Raw genomic sequence first — 15,961 nt, forward strand, 5'->3', positions numbered from 1 at the left:
CGTGATGTGCATAACACGATTAAAATTGAGAACAGGCCAACAACGGTTATAACAGGATCTCGCTGCTCGAATAATTCTTGTGTGATTTTATGTACATTTTCCCAGTTCCTTTAACTGCGCGCCGTTACTTTTCGGTCTTGAAACACAGCTCGTAAATTGAATCAAAATAGTAATATCACAATATTAAATTGATAATCAGTTTAATAACACTGATGTTAACAAGCATCTACAAGATTCCTTTCCGCCCGAAATATCGTGAAGAACTTGAAGAAAAAAAATCTTTAATTACAATGCTGGGGAAAACAGTTGAAACAGAAAATAATAGAAATATTTATTTAAAGGAAGTGTCTATAAAAAAAAAAGAATACTTGGAATAAGTATTCTATATAGCAATTCTAAGAAAAGCAATAGTAGATTTAACATTTATATATACATTTACTTGAAATAAAATATTTATTTTACATTTTGTGATGTATGTCGTAAATAAATAAATTCTTTTATTTTCTCTTTAAGGGTAGGAAATAAAAAGAATTTATTTACACAATATATCGTTATATAAAATAAATATCTTATTTCAAGCAAATGTATATATAATTGAACACTGTTTGCTTTTTTATATTTATTTATACAAAATATTTATTTCAAATAATATTTTTTATGGATACATCTTTTAAATAAATATTTCTATCGGATTTGTTACAAGTTTTCCTGTTTAATTTTAATACAATACTTAGACATGACTTAATTGACATTTATTTAATTTAAAAAATTTCTTACGGCAGTCTAACCGTTTGCGATACATGGAGAACATTTTCTTTTAGAATTTTTTCTTAAAATTATGCTAATTGTGAAATAATATGAATTTCAAAGAATTTTACTATACTTTTTAAAGTAAAATTTTAATACAATTTGAATAAATCTTACTAAGATTTAATCAAATTTGTTATAATATAGAACAGATTGGTTAAATTTCACTAAATTATACTACATTGAGAAAAGTTATTTAACTTGACTAAAATTTTCAACTTGATTAAATTTCTTCAATTTAAGTATTTATATATTTAAGTTAAATAATATATATATATATATATATATATATATATATATATATACTTAAATTAAATTACAAAATTACTTAAAGTTCAAGTATTTTATGTATTTGAGTTTAAATACATAAATACTTAAATAGAAAAAATTTAATCAAGTTGAAAAATTTAGTGTTTCTTTAGCAACTTTTCCCTCAGTGTACATAAAATTTACAGTAAAATACTTCAAAGTGCACGTTGCTCCACGATCACCACGAGGATAAATTCTAAGAGAAAATTCTCTTCGTGTAGTTTCTTTTCTTTCTTAGAAGATGGAATTGAAGACAACAGACTCGTACGGGTTTACGTATTCCGTATGACATTCAACATCACTTCTAACATCGTCCTCTCATTGGTGAAACATTTCGCTGTTCCGCTTATACTTTCTAGCGGCAAGCCACGATCGCTTTCTCACAAAACGGAGCGACGGAGTTACGATAAAATCATTTGTGTCTTTCTCTCTCTCCCTCTCTCTCTACCGTCTTTTTTGCCCCGAATAACGACTCTCCCCTCGCTCGATCTGGCGATGCCCCCGGCGGTATCTAGCGCAAAAGCGACGTGGGAGTATAGCGTTGGAAGTGTGGCGTGGAAGTGAAAGTTACAGCGCCGAACGCACGAACGACCGAACAGGAGAACGCGATCCGCTCGAAAAGTCGAGTCGCGATGCAATTCTCTCTCTCTCTCTCTCTCTCTCTCTCTCTCTCGCGAAATCGGAGAAATTCACCACACAAAAGGACGCCGTGCGAGAAAAAAAAACTAAGGAATATAATAATGCGATAATACCGGATGCACCGCGACTCGATTTACTGCACCGTCCGTGTCAAATTTTCAATTAAAGCGAGAAGCAGGGCGGTTTTCTCGGGATCCATCGCTTTCTCTGGAGCGCGAGATTTTTTTTTTTTTTTTTTTTTTTAAATCGGGTTACAAAGACTTCCGCTTTCACGACTTATTTTCTTGCTTCTAACTCACAATTAATTCAGCCTCATAATCGAGATTATTTGTATCCTTTCCATTTTAATTGAGGCAGTATCGATACAAAGTTTTGCTCGAGGCATTAAACTTTAAACCAGACAGGTTCTTAGACATTCTATATCCGGCGATTAAAGAATGTTACCACACACAGCAAGAGAGAATATTTTTGTTTTGAAAGTATCTTTTTATATTTGAAATGTTGTAGATATTAAAATAAGATTGTGCAACAGACATAATTTGCTTACATGAAAAAATTTTGTTCAGTTTTATTAAAAATATTAATATTTTTATTATTCAATAATAACTTTTGAGTTTAAAGGAAAAAAATATCAAACAAAAAATAATAGTAACAATATCTTTAAATCATTAATTTACGTTTTGTATAACGTTGTTAATTTAAAATAAATAATTTAAAAAAATTTATTTACTTTTAAAGGCTATCAATGTCATTTTTTTTTAAAGTAAATTATTTTTACTTTAACTTAAAAAAAAAACAAGTTAAAGAAACGATTTCATCAATTTGAACATAATTTTTCTCTGGGCGTATATTGTACGAAATATAATAGTTTCTGAGAAATCATGTTAGCCGACTTGAAACATATATGTTTATTTTTAAATTTACGTAACGTAACAACTAATAAACATTTAAATATGTACAAATAGAAAAAAAGTATAAAAAAAATATGTGCAATAATTTTCTTTATAAAAATTCCCAAAAATAGGTAAACTTTTTTGAGCTCTAGACTAGAATAGTCCTTAAAAAATACAAAATTACATATGAGCAAGATTATGTCGCTGTGTATAATATGTAAATGTAAGCGAGAATATAATTTCTTGCTTTTATATGAAACAATGATTGTTAAATAGTATATATTAGTTGTATCGATATTAACATTTTTTTCTATGCATACTTTGCCTATCTATAATTGCATTAATTTCATTGGAGAATTATTTTCTGCTGCTACTCCTCATTATTACTTGGACTACTTGTATTACTTTGGCAAGTTTGCCTGGTGCAAGATGCCTTCAACGTCGCGGAAGCGCGAATTTCTTCGTGAATCTCGAGAGCGAAGACTCGACAATGGTTCGCTCGATTCTCTTTCCGTTTCCTGGTTGGTCGGATCGTCCGATGGCCGTCCGATGAACCTGCGGGGCTAATGTACTTGACTTACCTTCCGAGCGGTTCCGTACTTGGCACCGCACGTAAGCACCATCGCGTGTCCTACGTATCCTCCCTTCATCCTTGTTCTTCCTCCACGCCCAGCGCGTTTCTCTCTCTTCTCCCCCCTTCCCTTCTCTCTCCCGTTCGTTTCTCTTGTACTCGTCTCCCTCTTAGGGTTGGCAAAATTCTACATTTTTTAAATAAAGTTCAGTGGCAATAAAAAACTGGTATTTTCCGGATAAAGTATCAGCAAAATACCTGGACTTTTCTAAGAATAGTAAAATAAATAAAAATCTTTATCCTTGTTTAGACTCTTGTGACTCTTCCACTTGATTCTTTTTTCACTTCTGATTTCTCTTAATTTATTTGATAAAAATTTAACAGGATTTATTTAAGTGATACAAATGAAGTTATGTAAAATTTTGTGATCTTGTGTCAATACGATAAATCACTTAACATTTAATGAGCAAGACGCACAATATTACAAATTTATCTTTCATCAGTAACACACATCTATGAAACACAGCACAATATTTTTAGTTTTATGTTTAAACTGACGTAATCGTGTCAGTGACATAAATCAAAATATATTATCAATTTTATGCACAAGAAATGATAAACATAATCTAAATCTAGTTACATGTGAATATTGCCTTATTATTAATTAAATATGTAAACCACAAATGTCCACGTGGTGAGCTCGCCGAGGTCGCCGCAGAAAAAGGATGAATTAATAAAAAAAATGTTAAGCAAACTTTCGCAACTAAAACAGATTTACCAACCAGCACTGTTAAATTATTGCCTTTGTCTTATAACCTCTTAACACTTTTGAATATGTTGTTTTAGTCGCAGAACTTTTGCACTTACTAATATTTCACAAGCAATACGTTTCTGCTTATTGTTATCAAGAATAGGATACAAGTTGACATAGTGTTTTTGTGGTTTCTAATGTATTTTTCATATTACTCGTGTTTAATGATTAGCAATTCATTAATTACAGCAGAAATGTTCTTTTTGTATAAAGCAAATACAAATATATTTCAGCATTCAATAGTTATTTCTATAATTTTTGCCAGTTTATGGGATAAAATCCGGAATTTTCCATTCCGGTTTTTTCCACTCAACTTTTCCTGCCAACCCTTCCTTTAACTTTCGTGATCGATGACATTTTCTCCAGAGTTCTAAGAGATTCGTAATTCAATGAACGACAAGTCGCGACCGCGCTCGAAGGGGATTCGTCATCGTGAGACAAAGTAGTGTCTTTGTTACATATATAACAACTACAGCAAACGAAATGACATGGGGGAAGAGTATGTAACGACTGGCAAACGTAGAAATGTGTACACAGAGAAAATATTGCCTTAGAATTTACCTTTGAAATCATGATAATCGTAGGACAACATGGAAAAAAGTTCCACCAAATTTTACTAAAATTATAGTATCTTCGATGTCCATGTTATCTTATGATTGCAGCGATTTTAAGGATAAGTTTTAAGAAAAAATTCTCTCCGTGCACGTATGGTCTTTATTGATTCCCAGTCGGCTTCCAAGGACTTCCGTTCTCACAATTACATTTTCTTGTTACTAACTTAGCCCATCTTGTATCTAACTTTGCCGCGTTCAACGCTATAATATAAAAATTGTTCGTTTCTTGGAAACGTTACCGAAATAAACAATCGAAGACAGCACAACCATATTTTGTCCATATAGCACAGCGTAGCAAAACCATTGCCAAATATTGCTACAATGTTTCATATTAATATAGTAGCAACGTTAATACAACTTATGTCTTATACATGTTGCTGCAATGTTACTGAAACATTGCAGCAATATTTGGCAACGTTTTTACTATGCTGTGCTGTACGGGCGGGAATTAATTTAATACAACATACATGGTGTCGCAAAATTGTAACATTACTGCAATATTGCTGAAACATTGCAGCAATATTTGACAATGTTTTCGCTATGCTGTGCCGTATGGGCGGGAATTAATTTAATACAACATGTCTCAAAATTATATTATTACTGCAATATTGCTGAAACATTGCAGCAATATTTGGCAATGTTTTTGCTGCGCGGTGCTGTACAGGCGGGAATTAATTTTCCATCCGATAACCGAAATCAAATTTAGTGGTCAGTTACAGCCACGTTTGCAACAGCCGTTTCGTCGAGTGTCGAACGCAGATCCCCGCCGCCCGGCCCGTGCATTACCGGGCGCTTGATCCAATAAGCTCCACAGTACGTCCCGGCGTACGTCCAGAAATATGGAGAGGGTCGACGACCCCGTGACGTAACGCGAACACGCGCGCACAATTAACGACATTCTGTCGGGCGACTCGCGTGCGTACACGGGCGGTGATGCCTCTCCGCGAGACTCCGCCGCCGCCGTCTCGTATCCACCCGAATTAACTGGAATTTTCAACGTTTTTCTTTTCTTGTTGCAGACTTGCGGTGAGCGACTGTGCGCCTCAGACGTCGCGGGTTAGCTCGAACCTGCACAGCAGCAGTAGTATGGCGGTGAGCCGCGTCCCGAGCCCACCACCGCCGGAAGTGAACACCCCCGTGGCCGAGAACTGGTGTTACACGCAGGTACGTTTCGTCGTTGGTGGTTCATTGTCCTCCGCTGGTGCACCGGTTTAGCGATCGATTCACCTGCGCCGAAATTCACCCAGTCACCGTGAGCGGCGGAAATTGCCAGAGACGAGAGACATAGCGGATTTGATCGCTAGATTTATATTATTTCCTATTTGCTTATTTCATACATCGCTGTCGACGCTTCTATCATTTTATTTCAATCTAAAGCGACTTTGCGCGAAACAGAAATGCCCCTCCACTTGAAATGGCGTACGCACGATTTTTTTAGGTACAGAACAACATTGCGATAGGAAAGTTAATACTTTGCATGCTAAAAGAATATTTTTTAAGACCACCTGGCGTCTCCGAGAAAAGAATCCGTTTGATGTAAACGTCCGCGAAATTACTGTCCCTCGCAAATTACTTCTGAGTAAGAGTATGAATTTTGAATCGTGTCCTCTCTTCTGGAAGCTAGCTGTTTCTAAAACCATGTATTCTCAGTCAGGATACAGTTCCGCGTACTTCTACCGTATGTATTACATGGTTCAGATTTGTCCTAGTGACAAATGATTTATTGCCGTCTGTAAACACAATCTCTTGAATGGGTAATTTCAAATTAGCATTTTTTTACCTCCCGTGTTGAAAGATACTTATGCTCTTCTATAAAATTATACTACAATTAAAGATGTTTTCCAGTCTTTTCACGTAACACAAGAAATTGTTTGAATTTCTGAGAACTAGTTTATAAATAAGCGTTAAAAATTTTTTTTTTTTCAATTTTCTCTAAACAACTTTCTAAAATATTGTTTTAAGTTAATTTAATCGCGAACAAAATATGAGAATTATGAAAAACCGTATTCGTAAAAAAAAAGAATGGAGTTTAAAGCACATTTTGAAATTAATTAAATAAAGTTTCACCGGTTTAAAATGTTCATGAATTGTACGATTCTCTTTAAATATGACGTCACCCTAGTGACAATGTAGCAACGTTGCTTGCTCCCACATTAAAATCATTATTATAAACTTTTCCAATTTTTTCTTACATCAATATTTATCAGTATTATAAAAAACATTTTTATATAACAAATTGTCGTTTTTATTTTATTCGTTATTTATTATTTTGAAGATACAATGCCAAAAGTTTTTATATTAAAACATATGAATGGAAAGTCACGTGACTCTCATCTATTATACCTTTTTAAGCTGAATAACCTCTTTAATAGAAGAAAGTCGCCAATACTAGCACAGGCTCCTAAAGCGAAACACTCTTATTCCCAAAAAGTTTAAACAAGGGTAAATATATTAATAATATTAGAACACGTTTGTAGCTTCCTAAAATTGTTCTGTTTATATTTTTTTCTTTTATATTTTGCAGTACGGTTTGAAACATAAAATCTATGAAGCATAAACAGATGTACACTTCTCCGTGAGGATAAACAATAAAAGCTTTAACTACAACGTTGAAAGATGTTTCATGAATTTTTTTACAATTTCTTTAATACTCTGAGGTAGAAAACACAATGTCGGTCATGACAGATTCATGTAATACTACCAAAAAAAAAAAGAAAGAAAAACATGAAATGAGAAAGTTCAGTTCTAGCCTTTTAATTTCATGTACTGCCGTTTAATGTATAAAAATATTATCATTTAATTTATTAATTTATTTTATACTTAACTTATTTCCTACGAGGTCATGTTTGAATTCTGCCATTAGTATACCAGTTTGGAGGCTCAATCTCTTAGAAATTTTTTTTGAGGATCATGTTGCGAAAGACCTTAATTATTACAAACTACGAAACAGTATTATAAAAACTGCTGTACCACCTGAAGACACCTTCTAATTTGTAATCGTGTTTTCAAAGTTTTATTTTTACCTCTTGTTTAAGAAATATTACCTAAAAACAAAGTGATACGCCGCTAGTCCTGGTGACTTTCCTCCATCATAAAACTCGCGAAAGCTCTCCGATGCGTCAACGCTGGGCTCTTCGCAGACGCGGATTTAGAACAATGGGATCGGGGATGAGTTTTTCGGTGGCGTTCCGCGATCGGTCCCCGAGTTCAATCGCCGAGCGAATCCCGCGGCGGCACCGTGGCGCGCGGGGGCGGGGGGGAAGGAGGGTAGCGAGGACGAGAGGGGCGAGAGGGAGAGAAGAAAAGGAGGAAGACCTCATCGCGTTAGAGAGACGCGGAGAATCCGCGCCAGGCGGATCGCCGGCGCGTAGCGCGCGCGTGAGAACACGCGCTCCTGGCGCTCTCATTCTATTTTTACTGCGCTCGTCCCCCTCGCGCGATGTGAACGACCTGCAACTAGATATCTCTCCTCGTCGCTCTCCTCCCCGTCCTGCTGCTGCCGTGTCAGTCTCTCCCTTCGCGGACGCGGTCGCGGAAACGTTCCGCGATTCTCGCTGGAAATTCGCGCGGCCGCTCGTTTTCCCTCTTTCCCTCCCCCCTCTATCACTCTCTCTCTCTCTCTCACTCTTTTTCCCGCCTCGTCTTCCGCAGTTATTTCCGCTTTGCGCGGTCGGCCGCGTCGCGCGCCGTGCGATTCGGACGGATCGCGACGAGGCGATTCATGTCCCCACGTTCGACGCCCTGGGTACCGCGAATAAATGGATAGAGATTCATTATCAGCCTGGGCGAGTCTCCTCCTGCCCCTTTCTCCCCCTTCCCCTCTCTTCACCGCCTCCTTCCTTCCTCGCGGGGAGATCCGCAACAATGGACAATTGTCCGTCGACCGCGGTAGGGATGGTGGAGTTAGGAAAACGAAATAACGTCGGTGTAATAATAGCACGGTGCTTGTACACGGCATGCACAGATAGCACCGATTAAGTATGATAAGTGTAAAAAGGGAAATACTTGGGTTCATTACTACTGATAGTACTGATATTGATAAAAGTTCTCTTCACACGATTGGAACTCGACTTGCTCTTCTCCATACGTGTCTTCCTCCGGAGGTACGCGACCCTTGAGATGCCTTTCTCTCTCTCTCTTTCTCTCTCTGAAGATCTGTAAACATCTACTACTTGTAAGTTTCCGTTGTCGTCTGATCGTTTCTCTGATTTTTCTCCTCGTTGGTTATGTGACTCCGTTTCTCACCGACGAATCAGCCTAACTCTAGCCAGCATAACTTGCGTTTACGAAGATCTTCAAATGCGTGCGTTAGATTTATTTTCCTACCCAGATGGGGGACACGTGAGCGTGTCTCACCTTTCTACGAAGGCTGTACTGACTTAAAATTAAATTTAGAAGGGATTTTCTTTTATCGGTCGTCTTACTTTCTCCCTTCTGCACACAGAAACCTCCGGTTTTTGGTGATGGGTTTGAATCTCGATGCGGCAGGATTTCGTATGGTCACGCAGGACTCGTAGTGACATGCTTGTACCTCTGTGCCTTTGTGCTGCATTGAATTTTTAAAACCCTTTAGATGCTAGGCCGTTAAATTATGGAATAAATTACCATACGCATATATTAACACACACACACACACACACACACTTTTACATTCGTTACATTATTTCCTATAATTTCTATATGTTCTTACACTTGGTTGTTTCCAATGCCACTCTATACAGTTTTGATCAGTTTCACATCAACAAATTACAATTTTAAATATTTACATTTCGTTTATATTACATGTTCTTATCTCTACTGACTCAGCGCTTAAGAGGAATTAGACCCCCAGAGCGTAAAATAAATAACGACTTATCGCGTTATTATCTCTCTTGGAATTTGTTGTCTAAAAGTCAATACTAAAAGGTTCTATTTCATGGATAGCCTTCGTTTCAGCATTATCCATACGCAGCAGCTCCGTCTTCTCTTTTGCGAGATTGCTTTCAAAGTATCAAGTGGAGCCACTAGGGCTCCAGTTGACTCTCTCGTTTCTTCAGTGTTGCACTGAACTATGTAGACGATCTTTTTGATCCACTGCAGCTCGGTTGTAGACTTGCGTCTAATATACGGAATTCGCGTATCCAGGTCAAATTTAAACAACCTCTGCTCTCTCAGAAAGGATTTCTAATAAAACTGAAAATATTCTTGACATACTTAGGACCACTTCAACCAACTCCGATTAACTTGATCAGCAGAGTTATCAACAGCTCGTATTCATTATAATGAAGAAATTAATCGTCAATCAAATATATTATAAAAAGAAAAGAAGAGAATTTTGCGTCTTGACCTGATAGTAAAGTGTTTCCCTTTCCATATCGGCAACACTGCTGATCGACTTAATCGTCCATTAAGGTTAATCGGAGTTAGTTGAAGTTACCCTTAATCTTATTGCAACCTTATTGCAGTTAAAAATGAAGCAATATTAAGATGAGGTCTATAATTCCTATTCTCCTCCATTGAATTAAATAAGACTGACTTGAGGCAAGAGTAATATATATCAATTTTAATTTATATATTCTTATATATGAAGTAAAAATTTACTCGATGATAGAACGCACATTGATTAATAATTATGGTATTGCAACTGCTGCGCAGTACAGGACGCCGCCGATAGAGGACCGGTATAGACAAACGCGCGCTCTCTCTCTCTCCCTCTTTCTCTCTTAAGAAAGATTCGCATGCAATGCATTATAATTAACGGGGAAAGTTTAGTATCCTTTATCTTACGCGTAAGGCGGCTCCTTATTGTTCTTACGTCTTTTGGTATCTATTAAAGCAAGCTCCCTTGTAGGCCTTCGCGATATTTCATTAGAAAAATATTCTTCAAATTTTCTTCTGATCAACCTTATGTATAGTAAATCAAGAATATTACGAGATTCGCTACAAATTTCCACTGTTTAATCTAAAACCGTCTGACAAAATGGAACAGCATCAAGATTATTTTATTTTAGGTTTGGGAATTTTTTCATTTAAGAAGATTCTTTTCACAATAATAATTATGATTGTTTCCATATCAATCTTCTTTTATGATAAAATAAATATGATAGAAGAATAGTAGCATTGAATCCAGAAGTCCTTTTCTGTGAGTGTTATGCTCGCTTATTCCTGGAGTGTTCAGCATCGTTTCCAGTCAAGCAGGATTTCTCCTCTTCATTGATATTTTACACATTTTCTGATATTTCGCTCTTACTTACATTTGTATGTAATCAATCGCACAGACATTTATCTCATCTCTTAATCTTTTTCCATAAAATTCTCAAGCACTCCTTTTTTCTAAAATTTCTAATTACGTACAAGTTACATTTTCCTTATAGTTCATATTATTGTTACCGTCACCTTTTGTACCTGCTCCGTATTTTTGTATTCTTGACTCCGCGCTTGCGAGAACTTGTCTCAGGGCGCGTAATAAATAATGCTGTCCTCTCTCTTTCTCGGAGGAGCGAGGTCCATACCGACCGTCAGAGGCGGCGCTCGTAAATAAAAAAGCCGCTCGCGGAGGCTGCGAGCGACGGAACCTCGATAGTTTCACCCGCCGCGCATATATATTTAACTCCACCGTTCTAATTTCGACAGCGCGTGGCAGAAATGCGAACGTTATTACGCTCGCTTTCCCGCGAGGGAGTTGCGCAAGAGCGCGGCCGGCCGCCGCGAAATTTTACGACACACACGCGGGGTCCGCGCGAATCGATGGAGCATACATACGGCGCGACGTGGTAGCCGGCGTTCGCCTATAAATCGAAAGTCAATTCGTGCTCCAGTTAACTTTCGTAATGCGCGACACCGATTTCGCCGCGTCAGCGCCGCCGCGCGGACCTCGCTCCGTCGCTCGCGTAACATCGATCCGCGCGATCTACGCGTCGCGTTGCGTCGCGTCGGCTCGCGATCCGCGGAGAACTCGCGTCAAAAGTTCGCGATATCGCGCGCCAGGGTGTCTCGCCTGAAAGATCGCGCGCGCCGCGCGTCGGTTCAACGGCGACCAGAGACCGCGAGCCTACCGGAAGGAACGATTCCGGGTTCAAGGTTGGCACAAAAGCGGTTACGAAGCGCGATTATATCATCACCCCTGAATCCCTGATATTTTTTATGTATCCTGTATCCTTCGAATATGAGAGAGACACTTCGGCCTTTTGTTTCACGCGAGGACGCGGCATGAATTTAGTTTCGTTGTTGTCCGAGGTCGTTTCCGAGGGACTACGTACCTTGTGGCCCCAAGGCTCGAGATCCAAGGTTTTACGTATAGAGCTGTGCAGATTTTTTTCTTTTTCTTTCTAGAGCGCTATAATTCGCGCTGCTTTCAGATTTAGAAATTCTCCGTGATATGCGAAATGTGAAGCTTATTCCACGCTGCGCGCGCGATCAGTCGGAATTATTGAAATGTTTACTATACTGAAGGGAAAAATTGTTGCAGTATCATAATTTATGCAATTTATACGCTGAGAAGAAAAACTTGTTAACTCAACTAAATTTTTCAACTCGATTAAATTTCTTTAGTTCAAATATTTATGTATTTATTATTAAATGAAATATATAAATGCTTAAGCTCGTGTTCAGGTATTTTATGTATTTAAGTCAGCTACATAAACACGTGAATTGAAAAAATTTAATCGAGTTGAAAAATTTAGTCAAGTTAACGACTTTTTTTTCTCAGTGTAGTCATTTTCGGTGCCAACTGTATATTTGTTTTAATCTATGACTGTCATTACTACGTATTTTTTGCTGTATTAATATTTAAAATTTGTAATAAAAGTTTCTCATAATACACTGAAAAATTTACACTATAATTTGTTAATAATAATCGCGCTCTAGATGATAGTTACTGAGCTTTAGTGAAATAGTTTCAATTAAATATTCAGTTACTGTATAACTTTTTGGTTACTAAATAACTAGTTAATATAATTATTAAATGTTTGATCATTGTATTGTTATATTAAGCAAACATTTAATTGAATTTATTTCACCAAATGTCGAGTGAAATAATGTCAATTAAATATTTGGCTTAATATAATCAAAATATTATTTTTGATTATGTTATAAATATTTAGAAGTATAATCAAGTTTATTAATGTTTACAAAATATTTAGAACAGAAACATTTAATTTTTACTGTATTAAATCAAATAGGTAATTGGCATTATTTCACTCAATATTTGATAATTATCATATTCTTTTTTTTCTGTATATTTAAACTATAAATGTAAAGTTATTATAACAGTAATAACTCCGAAAATGAGACTTCCAATTATAATTATCTTGCAATTATAGTCACAGATACCAGACAGTTTTCTTTCAGTAGATTTTTCATGCTTAATTTCCCTATAATATGATTTCGTCGACTTGATCAATTTTGCAACAATAATATTGAAATTCCAAGTTGACATTAAACGAGAATGTATATATAAGATTCTATCGTCTATTCGCGTCTCGCGTATGTGCTTCGCAAAGCGTTCTGAATCCCCAAGATTTATGATTTCCTTTAGGAGAAGAATGTCTGTCCAAACATAATTTAATTAGAGACACATAATCAAATTGTGTGTTTCGAACAGACATTCTTCCTTTTCTGGATTATCTCTAATCGAATTATTGTGCGTAGGTCTCGGGTAAAAATGCAACGCATTAGAAATCGCATCGCACATATGAAAGCACTCGTACAACCTGCTCAATTCGGAATCTGTCGCCGTTCGAGCGTGCAGCACTTCCGTGAACGATCGCGCGGCGAGAGTGCCACGCGAAGAGAGCCGCAGCGTCTGGGAAACGCTCACATCGCAGGAAGTATTTTCGTAAGAAACGTCCCCCGCGGTCGTTCATCTCCGGCCTCGGCGATTCGCGCGTCGCGCGATGATCCGCGCGAGGAACGGCGCGGCGGCGGCGGCGGCGGCGGCGGCGGCGGCGGCGGCGATCGTTTACCTCGGCCGACGCGGTCGTGTACCGTGTCCACGCGAGGAGGAGGACTCGTCCACCGGAAGCCCGCGGACTCTCTCGGCGTTGTCGGTGCCGCCTTGTGGTGCTTGAACCCCGCGCGCGCGTTCCACGGCGCTCCCGTAAACGGGCACGGGTGATTCAAGGCCGATCGCCGCTGCCGCCGCCCGCCACCGCCGCACCGCCGCTGCCGTCGCCGCCGCCGCCGCCGCTGCGAGCGGGTTGAACGACTCCTAGGGGCGTCGACCGGGTCGCTTCCTCCGCCGCCATCGCCGCCGCCGCCGCTGCGCGTCGCGTTCCTCCTCGTCGCTCCACCTGATGGCGGCGATCCGCGCCGACTCGCCACGCGGAACACCCGGGAAGAGAGAGAGAGACGATGAACCCTTCGACCTCTCCTCTCTCGCTAGCTCGTACGCGCCGCGCGCTTCCGCTCGAGGCTCCGGGATACTTTCTTGCGCTCCGCGCGCTCGTTCGAGCGGAATCGCGAACGCCCCCGCGTACAAATTTAATTCCGCGATGGTCCCGAAACACCTGGAATTCGTCATTAATTTATCAGGGGATCCGGGGCTCCCAAGCCCCTTCTCTGCCGTTTCTCTCTCCTCACCGTGGAGAATTCGATAATCTCCGAACCGAGGAGATGCATTATTTCGTACCTCTAGAACGTTACCAAGGAACTGTGGATCGCAGATTCAATTTAAGTAGATAAATATTTAAAGAGACGATAACACACACACACACACGCACACGCACACGCACGCACACGCACGCACACACACCTCATTACTTTGAAAGAAGTACAGATTGTTTACTGCAATTAATTTAATTAGCGGCTTCGAAGATATAATTGACTGTCGTACATAAAAAAGAAATTAATCTACTCTTTCTCATACGTATGCACACGCGACGATTTTACTGAGGCATGCCTCAGGCATTACAAGCCAGTAGATAGCGGACTCGACGCTCTCTTCCTTTTCCTGTCGCATCGATAACTTCTTATATGAGTCACAGTTATATTATTGGTTTCATCGTCACGTCTATCGGCTAGTCGTAGGGAAAAAAAAGATGATACGCGCGGGCGTGCGCGTCGGACGGTGTTATTCGTGCTTGTCGACGAAGAGGCTCTTGGCGCGTTACCAATGCGCAAGATTACGTCGGTGAAACGAAATTAACCCGAGAAAATGGTCGCCCGAAGTCTCTCCGCCGTGCGAGCAGCGTAGCGCAATTAATTCTGCCGTAAACGAGCCGAGAATTTATCGTAATAATGAGTTTTTTTCGAAGTGTTTTTAACGTTGTTACCGATTGAGCGAATCACCAAGATCTTATGCTACAGACTTCTTTTCTGCGCGTATTAATATTTTCCATGTTCTAAATAATCTTAAAATAATAGATTTGTTAATAAATGTTACATAGAAGAAGAAACATTCTCTCTTGTTCTGAGAATATCTTTATCTTTGAAATGTTAAATATTGAAACGAGTTGATGCACTGTTCAATGAATATAATTTGCTTATGTGAGGAAATGTTATACAGTTGTATTAAGAAAAATATATTCTCGTTATTCAATAATAATATTCATGAGTTGAGAGGAAAAGTATTGAATAAAAAGTAACAATATGTTCAAACCAAGAATTGAAGTCTTTTACCTACTATTATTATCAAAAAGCAATCACATGGTGCTCTTCAAGTGACCGTTATAACATCGAAATAAAAATATATAAAGTTTCTGAAATTTAGGAGTAAAATATCTTAACTTTTGCGGTATAACGACAGATTGACATATCACCTTTTTCTATTCAGTTTTTTTACGACTTACTTTTACAAATTTCTTACATATTTTTACATATTTTTTGGTAGCTGATTACAAATATGTTAACAATTACGAAATTTAAAATTTAAATAAAATATAAAATAAAGTTGTGTGATTTCCATGGCACTACATCTCTTTTGATTGTGTTCATATAATCTATTGTAGTAATGAAAACAACTGATAGGTTTCGTTTTCTGTCCGCCATTTTGAATTTGTTATTTCTAACCTTAAATTTCTGTGTCCAAAAATTTCCAAGTGCCGAGTTTCATCAATTTCTAAGAAACTTAAGAATATTTGTCCGCCATGTTGGATTCGCCATCTTGAATTTTTACAATTTTCGAATTTGAAATCAAGGAATCCAAAAATTTCCCGCGTATCAAGTTTCGTTGAAATAGGATTGGTAATATATATATAATAATTTAATCTTTAATCCACAAAAAGTTAAAAATTAAATTATATATAACAAGATTATCGTCGTTTCATGTATAAACAAGAATGTAATTTGCTTGATAAGTAGAATATATTAATTTTATTTTGATACCAATGTTTTTCTTTTC

At 38.0% G+C, this 15,961-nt stretch overlaps 1 protein-coding gene across 10 annotated transcripts in view; it reads left to right on the forward strand.

Moving 5' to 3' along the window:
• The window catches only part of LOC105205822 (protein roadkill), a 150,944-nt gene that overhangs the window by 120,124 nt on the left and 14,859 nt on the right, over window positions 1–15,961 (forward strand). For all 10 annotated transcript variants that reach the window (XM_039448220.1, XM_039448221.1, XM_039448214.1 and 7 more), the window contains one exon: window positions 5,664–5,808. In XM_039448220.1, coding sequence (XP_039304154.1) covers window positions 5,731–5,808 — 78 coding nt within the window. In that variant the 5' untranslated portion in view covers window positions 5,664–5,730. The remainder of the gene's footprint in view (window positions 1–5,663; window positions 5,809–15,961) is intronic.

This window comes from Solenopsis invicta, chromosome 4, assembly GCF_016802725.1.
Source record: "Solenopsis invicta isolate M01_SB chromosome 4, UNIL_Sinv_3.0, whole genome shotgun sequence".
Classification (NCBI taxonomy): domain Eukaryota; kingdom Metazoa; phylum Arthropoda; class Insecta; order Hymenoptera; family Formicidae; genus Solenopsis; species Solenopsis invicta.